The sequence below is a fragment of the Cydia amplana genome, chromosome 8 (genome assembly GCF_948474715.1).
Source record: "Cydia amplana chromosome 8, ilCydAmpl1.1, whole genome shotgun sequence".
NCBI classification, from domain to species: domain Eukaryota; kingdom Metazoa; phylum Arthropoda; class Insecta; order Lepidoptera; family Tortricidae; genus Cydia; species Cydia amplana.
In genome coordinates, this window is record NC_086076.1 from 14,287,852 (window position 1) to 14,303,749 (window position 15,898).

Below are 15,898 nucleotides of genomic sequence, written 5' to 3' on the forward strand. Positions count from 1 at the left end.
TCACAACCTTTACAATGTACCCTACATATAGGGGTATCGTCGTCGTGACACTACGGTCTGAGATATTGTGACCATTATTTATAGTTTTTTGTCCTCACGTGCCCTCAATGTGCGCAAGTGTTCACCTCGAAGATCGGCTACGTCAGCCATCTTCGGGCGCACTAGCGCCGAGCAAACTAGGAGTCGAAGTGGTTGCCGTGGCTGAAATCGGCCGGAAGGATCATCATCATCATAGTTTTATTTAACTCTTTTAGGCTTAAAATGGAGACAAAATTAGTTAGCAAATTAGTGGGTATTCAATGAAAGATATACATTCAGAAGTTGAGAACAAAAAGATAAGTTATGATTGTTTTCCGAACCACTTTTGCAATGCAGCAAAAAAAAGGGCGACGACAATAATCCCAATATCTAGGCGTAATTATTCGTATTGTACTTCCACCTGACGTTAGTCTGCTACCTGAGCATCATATCATAATAGTAGTTATGAGCTGCAGGACATCGATCATGATATGAGTTATTTCCTATCAACATTATTGACGAAGAAGCTTAACGAACCTAATTACTGTCCATAATTACTTTTTTTTCTACTCCCGTACCTTTATTTGTCATTTAAAAGGTCGTACACACACCTTTAAACCCCTATGTTATAGTTGTCAAGACAAGTCTTTAGTCTATTCCCCAAAAAAGTATTTGTGCATACACGCAGTATCTTTTTGGTACTTTTACGATACTTCGTGTAATCACCACTTAAAAAATATTGTATAAAATACATTGTTGCCAACCTAATTTTAATTGTCATCTCTGACAGATGAGTTAGATGAGTACTAAGTGCATTGCTGCCAATTTACAAAATATTCATTAGGTTCTATAGTAGAAAGAAACAATAAAATTGCTCCAGAAGTCAAAAACGCGCATGTGACACCCGTGATATAGCAAGATCCATAGACTACGAACACCGTTTAGCGTTGCTTGTTAGTCTCCATAGGCTACTGTGGCCAAAATCGAGAAAAAAAACTATCCAAAATTGTAATTTAACTAAGAGCAATTACCAGGGCCTCATGAGTTACAAGAAGGTGTCGCTGACCAACCGGCCGTGGGGCGCGGGGCGCGGTGGCCGGGTTTGGTTTGTTTACCTACATATATGTCCTATATGATTCCACTTGTTTAAAGTATTATTTTGGTTGAATGAAAAATATTTGTTTTACAATTTTTTTTTTCAAAGTAAGTGCTTGGTCGTAGAAAAAGTATTGTATGCAACGTTGTTTAACTGAGTCAAAAAATACTCGTGGCGTCTTTATTAACAATTTTCGGCTTCGCCTCAAATTGTAACTCACGCCACTCGCCTTTTTGACCCCTTTTAAACAACGGTTGCATAAAATACTATTATCTGTTATTTCTTTTTGCCAGGAATAAAAACTATTTCTATTCTATTCTAATGGGTTTAAAATGAGTCGTGTGTCCAGGTGAGCGAGATCTTCGGCGGCCTGGAGGTGTGTGCCCTCGAGCTGGTGGTGGGCAAGGACGGACGCGAGCACATCATCGAGCTCAACGACTCGGCCACCTCCTTCATGGGCGACTCGCAGGAGGAGGATCGCCGCCATCTTGCCGACCTAGTCTTCCAGAGGATGCAGGTGTGTAGTATTTGAATTTCCCATATTAAATTTGTGTTCTGGATATTTGTGAATGCATTTTCATCATAAGATGTAATTTTGTATATGTCCATGAGAAACGACGATTTGTCGTAAGTACCTAAGGTTGAGGCAGGAAGGAAACTAGTTTACGATGATTACAGGGTATCACACTGCCACACACACTGCATTACGGATCATTTGCCGACCACTTATATTAGTGGTACTAAGTAATGTAAATTCATGGCCGCAGGGTGTCATGTGCTAACGGTTGTGGATATTGACATGACGACACAACCACAGCAATATTTATTGATTACTCAAATAAGTGACACAGTATTACAGTAAAAACCAATGCACTGTGAAACTACAAAACAAGATACACACAAACAAAACTACATATAAAAACCAATGACAAATTAACTAAACATTAGATTTGGGCGTCGACGTAACAGCGTGGCTACGTAGCGTCGTCTGACTCGGCGTAGGGTATATAGATACTATGTATTACCTATTTATTTTTTGCAAATCATAACGACCTTGCCCCTTACCCTTAAATATACATATAATATAACAATATCTGGGTAACCGAGCTTCGCTGGGAAAACATATAAAAACTCGAAAATGCGCGTTTTCCCAGAGATAAGACCTAGATCGATTTTTCGCCCCCGAAAACCCCCATATAGCAAATTTCATCGAAAACGTTAGAGCTGTTTCCGAGATCCCCGAAATATATATATATATATATATATTCTTTATATATATATATATATATATATAATTCTTGTTTATATATATATATATAAACAAGAATTGCTCGTTTAAAGGTATTAGATTAGATAGATTTATCAATGCTTTGCATTGTTCAACTTCCAGTCCGTGTGCCGGCCGGGCGTCACGAAGGCGGCGTCCCGCAGCTCGGTGTCGGGCAGCTCGGCGCCGTCGCCCGAGGAGCGGGCGGCGCCGCTGGCGGGCGCGGGCGCGGGCGCGGGCCCGCCGAGCGCGCCGCCGCCCGCGCCGCTCACCGCGGCCGCCAGCATCGACCGCCCGCTGCCGCCCATCCCGGCCGAGCCCAGCCAGCCGCCGCCGCCGCCGCTCACGAGGCGCGACTCGCAAGGTAAACTTTTGCATCAGGGTAATTTTCCGCAACCAAAACATACGTTTTTTTATAAATTTTGCGTGACGACTTACTTCCCAACTTGTACTTTAACCTCTAGCCGCTCATACGTCAAACCCTGCCAAGCAAATTTATTTTGTCAACACAAAGTTCAAATTAGAATAGAACAGAAGACCTTTTTATAGGTCTCTGGGCGGCTAGAGGTTAAATTTGAGCCTTATCACTAAACTAAACATGTGACGATCCTCCATTTATGCTCCATGTGCATAAGGGCCCTTTAGGCATGGAACGCCACATACTTATATTGAGCAGACAATAAAAGTTTACATCCCAAAGTATCTATTTACTAGGTATGCCAACCTGATTATAGTTCGTTTTTTTTAGCATTAGAAAAAAGGTAAACAATCTTGATGTGTCTTTTATGGGTACTGCCTGAAATAAAAGCTTTTTTTTATTTTATTTTAATTGAAAAACATGTTTTAAAGATAAGTCACGGCAGATATGTAACAATTATGAATCTAATACGATCATTTATATTCTTCTGCTTTCATAAGTATAAGTGTAAGGCCTGAGTGGACGCTCGAAGCGGGGCGTGCAGCGTGGCGTCGGACTCACAAGTAATTTGAGCAGCGTGCACTAAGGCCGCTCCTATACGTTTGCATTTGTTTAACATGCACGCCGCACGCCCTGCCCCGCTGCACGCTCCGCTTCGAGCGTCCACTCAGGCCTTACACTCAGTGACTGATTTTTAAAAAGCGTTTTTCAATTAAAAGACATGTCAAGATCGCTTACCTTCTTTCTAATGCTAAAAAAAACGAACTATAGTGATTACGATTAGTGCAAACAGCTAAAGTAATAACTGTATTTCTTGTTATTTAGAAGAAGAAATGATTTCAAATAATGCCGTTAAAATAGCTTTTCCGCCCCTCAGCGCTACTATTTACTGACGTTATTATGCCCCCCTTGGGTTTATTCTGTAACTTTCTACCCGTTTACTAGTCCTAAACCAGCGCATATAAACTAAACTAATCTAAACAGTAATTATTGTTTTATCTAAACAGTAAAGTTCATTTAGCTTATACAGTGCTATTTCCCTAAACCAGCATCTCAGTCGTCGACGGTATCTTCGGCATCGGGCGCCCCGGGCGCGGCCGCGGCGGGCGCGGCGCCCAGTGGCTCCGCGGGGGGCCGCGGCGGCTTCGCGCGCCAGGGTTCGCTCAGCGCCGCGCTCACCGAGGACGCCGAGGACACCATGAAGAACTTGAGGAAGACCTTCGCCGGCATATTCGGCGATATGTAAAACTAGCCGGCACTCGGGCATGCGTCTAACCGAGCTGTCGTTAACGGTTGAACTGAGAAGAATTGAACACCTGATCCGCTTAGTGTAAGGCCTGAGTGGACGCTCGAGTTGGGCGTGCAGCGGGGCGGGTCGTGCGGCGTGCATGTTAAACAAATGCAAGCGTATAGTAGCGGCCTTAGTGCACACTGCTCAAATTACTTGTGAGCCCGACGCCACGCTGCACGCCTCGCCGAACGCTCGGCTTCGAGCGTCCACTCAGGCCTTACACTAAAACCATTTTGTTGCTGACTGTAAGTACTACCTATAATGTTAATATAACTAGGTACAGTTAGCAGCAGAAGTTGCTAAACGGTCGAGGCGTTCAAAATTACTTTGACACGCTCTTATTCTATTAACAATAAACGCGTGCGTGCGGGGCGGGCGGCGTGGCTTCGCGCTTTCAAGTACCTACCTATTTTAAACAGCGCAGCGTTTACTGAGACTGCTCACTGCTCGCATAAGTAGGTACGTTTGCATTTGTTGAACTCGGACACCGCGCTGCACGCTCCGCTGCATGCCCCGCTTGAGCGTTTTGGTAGCTCGATTAACGGTAGCTCGATAAAGGACATATTAACTGGTCAATAATTGCCCGATTATGGTAACGTTGTTATTTGCATAATTTTCGTACGTTTATTACAAACTTTACATATACATTGTTACAAAGTATGATATAGAAAACCGGTTCCGGTATTTTTTATTATGAATACTCATATCGTTTGCATCGGAAGGGGTGACGTTTAGCCGTACCGGTTGGGAGCTCCCTTTGCGACAGTTAGAACGACCGTCAAACCGAAGCTAATAGCATAGTGTTAAAGTATTTAAAATAACTATAGATTTTGTACAATAAGTTTATTATAAAATAATGAAATACGAATCAACTGAGCTGCATTGTGATCGAACCCGTTCGGTACGCGCCGCGCACTCGCGCGCCTCGTTACAGTAGTGTCTTTCTCCGGCCTTCCTTCTACCGCCCGCTAGCGGGTTATTCCCAGTACCATACACAAAATACTTCAGTCGATACACGGTTGATGATTATATCGTGCTGCTGAAGTAATAACGCTATCGTGATATCACTTGACCATATAGTTGATATAGTTACTGTGAAATATACGGCAGCCATACAGCAATGTTTAAAGATGTCAAACCTCTACAATGTACGTTTTTGTTCTTATTGTTGCTAACTACTAACTCAACATACTTTACATACACCGGTAACTCTATTGGCATAGGGTTACACATGTTATAATTACTGAGAATAATCCGCTCGCGACGTTGGGCGCACACGCACCTTCGTAGCAGAACGACGCAAACGACGCAACTCGCAAATAGAAAATATCATTGAGGACAAATAAAATGTGTGGCAATAAGTAGAATTGAAGCGTTTTAAGGATTTGATGTGTAATTAATTTTATGACTTCCCTTATAGCGTAAACTGATCTAATTACATAGGTATCTGTCGCTTCTGAAGTAACCGTGTGGAATTAATGAAATGGAGGAATATAGGCTAAACCACACTAGTTGCGTATGCAGCACAGCTCTAGCTTGCTGCGTAGACACGTGTGTGCCGTATGCACCGGTTGTAATGTATGGAATTACATGTCAGATGCCACACCACTTGCGCTGCGTGAAGTACAAATTACGTTAGTAAAAAACGACGAATTACGTTAAAATAATTAACAGCTCCGCAAAGTGATCGGTATTACTTCCAACACCTGCGGGCTCAGCACGGTTCCATTTTTATCGACTATCACTATGCCCGTCACTTTCGCACTTACATACTTGTTAGAACGTGACAGGCATTGTGATAAACGATAAAAATGTGACCGTGCTACTAGGGCTGTGCTGCATATACATGTGGTATGTACTAGCCTTATAGAATCGATTGCTATTGCAAGTGTATTTGGTTTGTTCCAAAATCGACATCAATCGAGTTTATTCCCTTGTGCGATCCTATTAGATCTAAATTGTTGGGATGTGAGCAATGCTATGAAGACAATATTGTTAAATGCAAGAATTAATCCACATTTTATATAACTTAATACTAGTTGTATCTCATAGTTTTAAGAATATCTTGTTGATGCGTACATGTGATTTTTATTTTCATGCTTTACTTAAATATGTTGTTGTTATTGATTTTATTACATAACGTGGTAACTCCGAAATCTTAATACTTACCGACCAGCTACACCGAAACTCAGCTTTTACTTCAAAATGCATTTCTTACTAATCAATCGTCATTGTTTTAAAAACTCTTTTTAGTTAATGTACCTATTATAGTTTTGAGAGAGTCGAGGGTTGTATTTGAATTGAGTCTGATGATGTCATATCATGAATGAGGTTCAGATGGAGGAGGAGCCAGAACGATTGGATTTGAACTTTGCACTCTTGCCTGCTTACCAGTTTCATAAATCTCTAAACATTTATAGCAACCTGTATGCCTATATATATTCTTTAGCTATATTCAAAAGTAGAGTTTTTAAATTGGAGTTTTACGCGATGGTGTTTGCAGATCACGTGAATTATTATAACCATTGACCAGCTTCCAAGTCGAGCCCTGTACGGCTACACTGACATAAACGCCGTCGAGAACATAATTTACTTTCTATACATCTCGCTCGTACTCGCATATTAGTGCAAACGAGATGTATAGAAAATAATTACGTTCTCGATAGCGTAAATGTCAGTTTTGACACTGTCAGTGACTCATGGTACGGGCCCAGCACGTTTAGTCGACTATTTGTTACTATAGATTTTACAACGAAAAATAGCTAGTATACATTACGTGTAAGGTATGTGTATGAGTTGCAAATAGATATGGTGGCTTCTGTTAATTTAGTGCTCAAAGTTATCATACAGACCTGTTAATGAATCTTTTAAGTAGCAAGTATTCTTTAATGTTGGGGCCTTTTTACTGCGACATACCGAATAGAGACATACCTACATTATAAGTATGTATTTTAGTGTAATTTTTATATGCACTCGTAGCTAGTTTAGACACGAACATTGTTTAGCCGTATCCACCATGTAACTATATGTAAGTACCTATAAAATGCGCAATTAGATACCTTATAATGAACAATTTTATTACATAAAATATTATACAGTAAAATATTAATCGATGAGTTAATTATTTTAATAGAACAGTTACCAGATAATGTATTTATTGTATATTATACTGCAGCGACTTAAATTAGTTTAATTTTTTAAATGTTTAAAGTTATTAGTTTATTAGATATCGATATATAAATAAACACTAATATAAAAGCTGTTGTTGTTGTTGCTAACAAGTTATACGACGTGTACTCATAAAGAGCGGGACGCACGCAAGCGGCGGCCAAGGCAAATTATATACTTACTTCGCCTCATTCAAATCGTCATAAATAAGGTAAACAATCTTTTAATTTAAGACAAAGGTCTTTTAATTGAAAAACACATTTTAAAAATAAGTTACGGCAAATATGTAACAATTATGAATCTAATACGATCATTTATATTCTTCTGCTTTCATAAGTAATAGTTTTTGATTTTTAAAAAGCGTTTTTCAATTAAAAGACATGTCAAGATCGCTTACCTTCTTGCAAGTTCTTTCTAATGCAAAAAAACGAACTGAGTGTTAATTCGTACACCTTATTATAAAGACATAGGTCCACCGATGACCAGTTAACCCTTTACCAGGCTGACATTTCAAAAGTGACAATCGAATGTCAGTCTTACTCATCGGAAATAGAGCACATGTTTGAATTGTCGTATGTGGGAACTATACACATACGAGTATATGTGGTATATCCCTTAGCCTGGTAAAGGGTTAAGAGAGGTGCTGTCAGGACATAAGTCGTTTTGATCCGGCTATTCAGATGTTATCATGCAACATCATGTGAATAGTCAATTATAATTAGCTGAGCTTTTATAGTAATTTGTCGTGGCCACCTTCTGCTTAGGGTGGGAAAGGGACATGGAATGTCACTACAATACATAACTTGTCCGCCTTAACGGGAATGCCGAGGAATATCTCCTAAACCAGCACGGCCCGGGCTTAGATGGCAACCATGTCTCACAAGTATTAATATCTATAACGGAATTTGAATGCATGTTAATCTATATAATATAATAAATACCTCTTTTGGTAAGTCGGTACCGAATAGTTGTTTTCATTTCTCCCGGCCCTTTATTAAATGTCCTAGATTTCCTAGAATCTTAGCAAGCCCGCGAAAAAGCGCAAAAGTGCATTGTAAAATCATTTAATAGCAGAAACACCAAAATTATTCCCAATATACGTGCTATTCAAGTTTTAAACATTATTTTATTAAAATAATTTTCCTTACAAAAAGAGCATAAATATATAGCAGTTACAATATTATTCTAAAATAGACGCGAGAACCAACATTTACAGAGAAACGAACACCAATGATAAAATCCAGCCGATTTCTCAATTTTTTTTGTGGTTTTGGAAGTCATGAACTGTTTTAAAGAATGCAACTCTGTAGGTATAGACCAGAGAGAGCTTTCAATTTTGTCTCAGAATCGACCTAAAAACCAGAAATTCTTTCCCCTCTGCTATATAACACAAAATACAAAAATAAAGAAGTACCTAAGTATAATAAGGTATACCCGGATAAGACCGGACTATCTTTAGGCGAGTTTGAAGGACATCACAAAAAATTATATTACTTATTTCTCACTTCCTAATTTTTATCTCCGAATGTTTAATGCAAATGATAAACAAGAAAATAAGCTTTAATTATTAACCCACTTAATGCCCTTTAATAGAATAGTTAAGGAGTAATCCACACTCAAAGTAGAATTACATTTATTCAAGACACCAAACCGAAAAAACTTCTTTGATTAAGATCGGACTAATTGCTAGTTTGAACTCTAAAGCAAAGAGAATAAGTTACATTCGTTGAATAAATCCGGGAATTTTTTTCGTTAAAAATTAACTCTTTCATACTTTTTTTAAAACGTCTGAAACGACTGAGCGGTTACTACAATGTGGAAAAGGGGCGGGATGAAATGGCGTCACACATTATACTGGTAGCGCTGTAAAAAAACTACTATTTTGGCAGCAATTGCGACCATACGATCTTATCCTCCATCTGATCTTATCCGGGTATACCTTAAATATCATAAGTTAAGTGTAGCTTGGAGGGTCCATGCCGGTGTTCAGGCTGTAGTTGCGGTACATTCCGGCCGCACCGAGATGGTTCGTGAAAGCCTGGCCCCTGGGGTAGAACACTGACGTTACGGAGTGGATGCCTGCAATCACAGGTACCATTGGGATTTGTTGTTGTCAGGTTTGCCGGATTAACCAAAGAAAATAGTTGCTTGGGGCACCTCCCTAGTTGATTAGGGTTCTTGGGGACAAAATCTTAGAGTACGCGCGCACGAGCAACTTTGTCTCCGCAACTTTGTGTTTTGTCTCTGTCGCACTCAAATGTCGAAGTCAAGTGCGACAGAGACAAAACACAAAGTTGCGGAGACAAAGTTGCTCGTGCGCGCATACCCTTACGAATATATCGAAATTGATGGATGATTCAAGACAGAGTAGGAGACCGTTACAGACAAAACATCTAATCCGACAATGCATTTCAGCGCTTGATGCTTAGGTATTGATTATAGTATGTGGCTTGGATATAATGTCGTATGACTCATTTGTTTTTTTTATAAAGTCAGTACATAAGAATCTTTATTCATGTTTTATATTACTTATATCACGCGATAAATGCGTTCACATTATATCATTAGTTTTGTATTGGTGGGTAACAATCAAATAAAACAAAAATACGTTCCATTAATTAATATAGATTATATTAAAATTATTAATTAACAATAAATAACCAATTAACATTAGGTCGTTATAATAATTATTACACGACCTAATGTTAATATAATACTTTAACAATGCAAATAAAAACCCAGTAGACTAGACTTTTCTCTCTTGAAAACAAAAACAAATCTATTTTTACTAACGCAAGATAACTTAAAATAAAAAATACGCGCTTATAAATAATTATAATCTTAAAATTGTTAACTTAAATACGAAGACATCTGGCACGCATTAAGTGCAACTTTAAGCTAAATTGTAGATTTTAGTAAGCTCGTTCTCATTTCAAATATAAGTAACATAACCATTGACATAGATATCTAGGGACTGGCTTTACGGGCAATAATAATGAGGCATGACAGGGGCCAGTACAGCGGTGTGAAATCACTACAACGCGATTGGTTGATGAGGTCGCATCACGCGCGCGATTGGTGGACGAGTTCGCATGACGCGCGCTATTGGTCGCAACTAGTTGCGTTAGACTGCACGATTGGCTGGAATTCGTGAGTAACACCGCTGAACTAGTACCATTTTTAGTGCCCCATTAGCCCGTCCTTAGATATTATACGTCAATGAACATAACACATGTACATAAAGACTATAACGAAAACAAAGAACAATTACAACTGATGTTCATTAGTTGAAAACAATGCATCTTCTACACAAATACGAGTATATAATAAAGACTGCTAATCTCTAAGATATACTTAAGCAAAGTTTTATTTCCATAGGTATACTTTGTATTGCGCTATGACATCAGTCTTAACAGTAAAATGTTATAATTATGTATTATGTCAGCATCTTGTTAAATCTAAATGTTGGCGATGGCACTCATTATAAATATTGAAATATATTGAGTAAACATAATTAAATTTACACTAAAGGGGCCCACTGATTAACAGTCCGCCGGACGGTATCGGCCTGTCAGTTGTTCGGAACTGTCAAATTTTTGTTCTAACTAACAGGCCGATACCGTCCGGCGGACTGTTAATCAGTTGGCCCCTTAAGAGTGATGAAAAAGACAGATAAATTTAATAAAATTATCCACCCATTTTTTGCTGCTACACAACGCTACATAAAGATTGGCAGTCTTAATTATTTGCTCATCTCTGCAGCAACCAACAAAACCCCAACACTTGAGGTTACATGGTTAACCTCAAAAGGCAATTTCACGGTTATTGGAGCTCATTTAATGGTCGAGGGCGGTGTTGAGGGAATAGTTGCGGTACATCCCAAACTGCGCCATATTGTTCGTGAACGATTGGCTCTTCGGGTGATACTGCAAGGGTACAGAGTGGGGACCTATAAGAGCACAGAGAAATATAGTAAGAATAATAATCATCTATTTACAAACAAGATGGTATTACTAAAAGAAATTACAAACTAGCTTAAATCTAAAATAGGCTCTTGAGGCATTGTACCAAGGATGCTGGCGACATTTCCTCGCTGTATCGCAATGCTGATACGTTGTGCGAGGTAGCCGTCAGCTCTTCGGTCACCACTCACCAGTAAGAATAGAGTGCTTACTCCATACATCAGTTTTGGTACCAAAAAGACTAAATTATTTTCGTAGTCGACATCTATCATCGAGTTCGAGTAGCGGAATTATCAGTACCAGCACTCTATGTATTTTTTCTCTATGACAAGAGTAAAGAGTTTATAGGTATCTATTAAATTTAGAAAATATATTAAACCCAATTAGAAAATGTGGTCGGACTGAATCATATTTTTTTATGAAAACCAGATCGCAGCGCCATCTACTGGTTCGAATTGTAAATGTTAATTATTGATGGGCACTTGGACAGAATGTATGTATATGAATTCAGTAAAGATTTCAAAATGTACAAACCAACCAATTAAATAATTTAAATACCTTTAGGGCTCATTTAGTTAGACGGTGCGAGAACTCGCATGCGAGTTTCATTACATTGCGTTATTTGATCGGTCGGCTGAGTTGTTGTAACCTCAATGGTCCGCAATGTAACTAAAATCGTATGCGAGTTCGCGCGCCGTCTAAAAGAGCCCTTAGGTACACCTTCGTAGTCATGGACTTTTAAAGAACGGGCCTATCAACAGTATACCTACCTTCTTATTCCAATTCTAATGCATCCAGGGACCTACTTACTTAAGTAAATATTAAGACAATAGACAGCCATCTCAATAGATTCAGTTGTTGAAAACATAAATTATATAAAAATAAGAAAACATATTTACCTCGAGGGGTCCCCAACTTTTTTAGATTCTTGAATATGGGAATCATTTCATTTCAATCGAACCAATCGTTATATTTTAACACTTTCGTGTTAGTGTTACTACTGTTGTGTTAATCAAACAATAATAATTTAATTCGTTTCGCGGTGTTGAAGCAAGACATCTATTTTGTATCTGTACTCTTTACAAGAATATATTTTACACGCAGATTGAATCTAACGATCGGTCATCAGTATGGAACAGTCTTGGAAATAGGGTATTTTTTTTATAAATTATTTTACACCATGCATGAAATAAAGCACCGAAAGATTAATAGTGAAACGTAGAGAGCATCTATTTTTTAGACACAATTTATATTTTAAAATGCGTATAAAACTATAAAGAGTAGGTTATTTGATTGTGAGGTCACATGCTAGTGTTTCATATAAATTCCATAGTAGGAAAATCGTTTTGACAGTTCGAAAAAAGAAACTGATTTGACTAGTAGTCAAATACACTATTGTCGCACCATGCAAATGGGTAAATTACTACTTACACCATTAATTAGTTGTTCCAGGTAATTAATCCGGCTCGCGGTGTGAATGCCCTTCGGCCGTGTACGTAACCGACCTTTCGTAACTGGTAACGAAGGAAGAAAAAATGATCTTTGTACGATACTGGTTTCGAATAAAGATCATTTTTTTCTCGTACGTAATCAGTCACCATCTTTCGAAGGTGGTTCGTAACCAGTTACATAGTAAGAATTAATTTTCTTCATACGATCCTTCGCCTAGACTAAGTAAGGACTAGATTACATAACGAAACTGACTGACTGACTGACATATGAACGCACAGCCCAAACTGCTAGTTCTAGAGATTCCAAATTTGGCACGTAGGTTCCTTATAAGGTCTAGGGGTGCACTAAGAAAGGATGTTTCAAAATTCACCCCCTAAGGGGGTGAAATGGGGGTTCAAAGTTTGTTTGGGGAAAACCTCATTTTTTAGTAGTCTTAGTACGCCGGCGAAGCCGCGGGAAAAAACTAGTTAATTACAAAGAAAGGCTTAATAGATCTATATTATCATTTAATTATAATTTGGTGCACCTAGTACACTAGCAACTGTATAATGAATTAAAATAATTGCTTGGCGCATAATGTAATGATCCGTTTAAGGGCATAATTTAGTATCGTATTCCCGATTTAGGATCAACTCGTCACACCAAAATTTTGTTCTAACCGGTCATACTGCAGAAAGCAATAATATTTGTTTCAACCCGTCACAAGTAAATTTAGTTCTATTAAGTCACATAGGAATTTTGTAGCTATTGATGATTAAAACATTTTGACTCAGTTACGTATGAGGAATAGATAGTCTTTTTTCGTAATTTCAAATAGAAAATTTCTTCTCTCGTAACTATGGTTACGTACGAAGAAAAAATAATCTTTATTCGAAACCAGTATCGTACAAAGATCATTTTTTCTTCCTTCGTTACCAGTTACGAAAGGTCGGTTACGTACACGGCCGAAGGGTGTGAATGTATTTGATTGTAATAAAATGTTGACTAACCTGGAGCATACCATCCGTATTCGCTGGCGGTCGTCCGATAAAACGGGTGCTGCTTACTCACTTGACTGCCGTAGCCATTGAACCAGTCTGAAAAAAAAAACAATATTTGTAAATAGAGTATGCAGCAAGAATCGTATATTTTTCTTATGCTAGTATTAGGTATGGTATAAGTATAACCTCTAAGAGGGACGAGTACCTATAGTTTTTTATTCAAATGTTACTGACAAAACTTGTTGACAGACTTAGTATATTAAGGTTGGATTCCACCAGTGTGCGGCATTGTGCGGAACAAGCATATTTGTACTGAAATAGGTACTTGTGCCGCAAAGTGCCGCACACTGGTGGACTCCCCCCTTAAAAGCTGAACGCAGCAAAGTTCGTCTGTGTCACATTAGTAAAATCTATGGAAAATTTCAGCCGCCCACACATTCCGAATACTGGCCATTTATAATTTACGGATGTATTAATAATCAAAAAAATCCCACCAAAAATCGTAGAGTCAGACCGAGCTAAGTTGGCAGCGATTTTGATAACGCAGACGGTGATAGCGGACAGTATAGTACTAATTAATTGACACTATATTTTCTTCTTCTTTTATATTTAGGTACCACAATTTCAGCCAACATATATCTAGTTATTGTCTGTTAGCAGTAGGTAACACAGCGATGTGTATCGGAAAACCCGCATATCGCCGGAAACGCTTCCTGTTTCAGCGAAGATCAACGACACCTTAATCTAGATAGGCCGCATTTCGTACTATCACAGGTAAAAACCCCTAGCCTTTGAAGAGAGCCGAGAGCTGCTAATTAATGTTTTGCTTTAAAAACTAGAATACAATTAAATATTCATTAATTAAGTTTAGTTTAGTTTCTTTATTGGTAAAAAGTATTTTACAGGTCACACAGGTACAATTGAAATAAGATAGTTATTTACAATTCTAGATAAAAATAATACATTGGTCAAAGTTTACAAATCTCTAAATAATGAATAATGATCGTGCAATAATTGTTAATATAGTAAAATTTACATATTCTCTTTCATAAAGTCATCAACAGAATAACATGCTTGGTCTAGAAGTAGACATTTGACTTTTTTATTGAATATTGAGTAGCTTTCTGTAAATTTAATGTCATTAGGAATTTTATTATATATTTTTAGCCCGATAAGTCGTTCTGTAAATAGGTACTCTCAAATTATTTACAAACTAAAATTTCAATCTGACCACCCTGACCTGACCACACAGTTTTATAAGTTTCGAAGGAAGAGGGAATTTACTACAAAACAAAGGTATTTGAAATATTATGCCCTTTTTCATATAATAATTTCAATATAGGTAAGTAAAAGTAAAGTCTTGCTATTTTATGTGATTTTGAAGATTTGACAATATACTATACAAGTTTGGATTGCGTTACAATTTACAATATTCTGATGACATTTTTATATAACTGAGCCAAAGTTTAATGGTACCTATAACAAAACAAATATTTAAAGAACACACTTACGTGGATGTTCGAATCTCTTAGGCAAGTTGCAAGTAGCAAAGAAGTCCGATGTTCTAGGCTCAGGTTTCTGGCACTCTCTCTGAAGGCACTCTTTGTTCACGCACGAGGCTGAACAAAATCCAGGTGCCGACTTCTCGTCCTGTTCCCCTCGGTGATCGCTCATCATAAAAATAGCGGAAAATTAACAAAATAAGCAAAAATACAACCACTCGCTCGTAAAAATTGTTCCTAATAATCAAACAAAATTGTTGTCATAGCAACTGTCCATGTCATAAGTAAGAATTTGTTTGAATTTTGTATTACTACCTTATTACTTTATTTCTAACCGACAACTTACAAGTAAGTTCAATGTTTTCAAGGTAAATATAAATGGTTTTAGTGGTAGAAATATTGAATTCTTCCGGCAAATCCTTGCCCTTTAGAATCAGTAAAAGCGCGATCAGCGGGAGATCCGATGCAAATCAACATAAAGAGCAATCTATAAGAAGCATTAAAATCTATTCCGTTCTTTTCACGTAACTGCACTTTAGTGCATCGGTTACATTACACATAACATATACTAATCTATGCTAGCAATTGTATAACAAAAGGGAAAGGTAATAGAGATCTGAAAATATTTATAAAAATAAGTTTCGAATACACACACTTATCGAAAGCCGCGAACGACTATGGAGGGGGCTTTAATGCACGCGATAAATTTCAGAAATTATATTTGTTTGGATTATAACTAATGAT

The 15,898-nt window shown here is 38.0% G+C and overlaps 2 protein-coding genes across 3 annotated transcripts in view; one reads left to right on the forward strand and one right to left on the reverse strand.

Moving 5' to 3' along the window:
* LOC134650474 (synapsin) overlaps positions 1–4,100 on the forward strand; it is a 105,513-nt gene extending 101,413 nt beyond the window's left edge. The window contains exons 14-16 of the mRNA XM_063505428.1: positions 1,464–1,631; positions 2,505–2,745; positions 3,849–4,100. Of these exons, the coding sequence (XP_063361498.1) occupies positions 1,464–1,631; positions 2,505–2,745; positions 3,849–4,045 (606 nt within the window). The 3' untranslated portion in view covers positions 4,046–4,100. The remainder of the gene's footprint in view (positions 1–1,463; positions 1,632–2,504; positions 2,746–3,848) is intronic.
* Positions 4,101–9,197: 5,097 nt separating this feature from the next.
* Positions 9,198–15,418, reverse strand: LOC134650583 (piercer of microtubule wall 1 protein). 2 transcript variants are annotated; one of them, XM_063505535.1, is made up of 3 exons: positions 15,164–15,417; positions 13,662–13,748; positions 9,198–9,337 (listed from the first exon to the last, which is right to left on the reverse strand). In XM_063505535.1, exons 1-3 carry the CDS (start codon positions 15,327–15,329, stop codon positions 9,213–9,215), a joined length of 378 nt encoding a protein of 125 aa, XP_063361605.1. In that variant the 5' UTR covers positions 15,330–15,417; the 3' UTR covers positions 9,198–9,212. The 2 variants fall into 2 exon arrangements, with proteins under 2 accessions (XP_063361605.1, XP_063361606.1); XM_063505536.1 differs by lacking the exon at positions 9,198–9,337 and adding an exon at positions 10,967–11,207 and having other exon boundaries at positions 15,164–15,418.
* Between the last annotated feature and the right edge of the window lie 480 nt (positions 15,419–15,898).

Excerpts from the sequence above, each read along its gene's own strand:
- LOC134650583 (XM_063505535.1), bottom strand. The coding sequence starts at position 15,329 with ATGATGAGCGATCACCGAGGGGAACAGGACGAGAAGTCGGCACCTGGA. Across the intron at positions 13,749-15,163 it reads TAAGAGATTCGAACATCCAC|ACTGGTTCAATGGCTACGGC; the intron begins GTAAGTGTGTTC and ends TTTTTTTTTCAG. Across the intron at positions 9,338-13,661 it reads ATACGGATGGTATGCTCCAG|GCATCCACTCCGTAACGTCA; the intron begins GTTAGTCAACAT and ends CTGTGATTGCAG.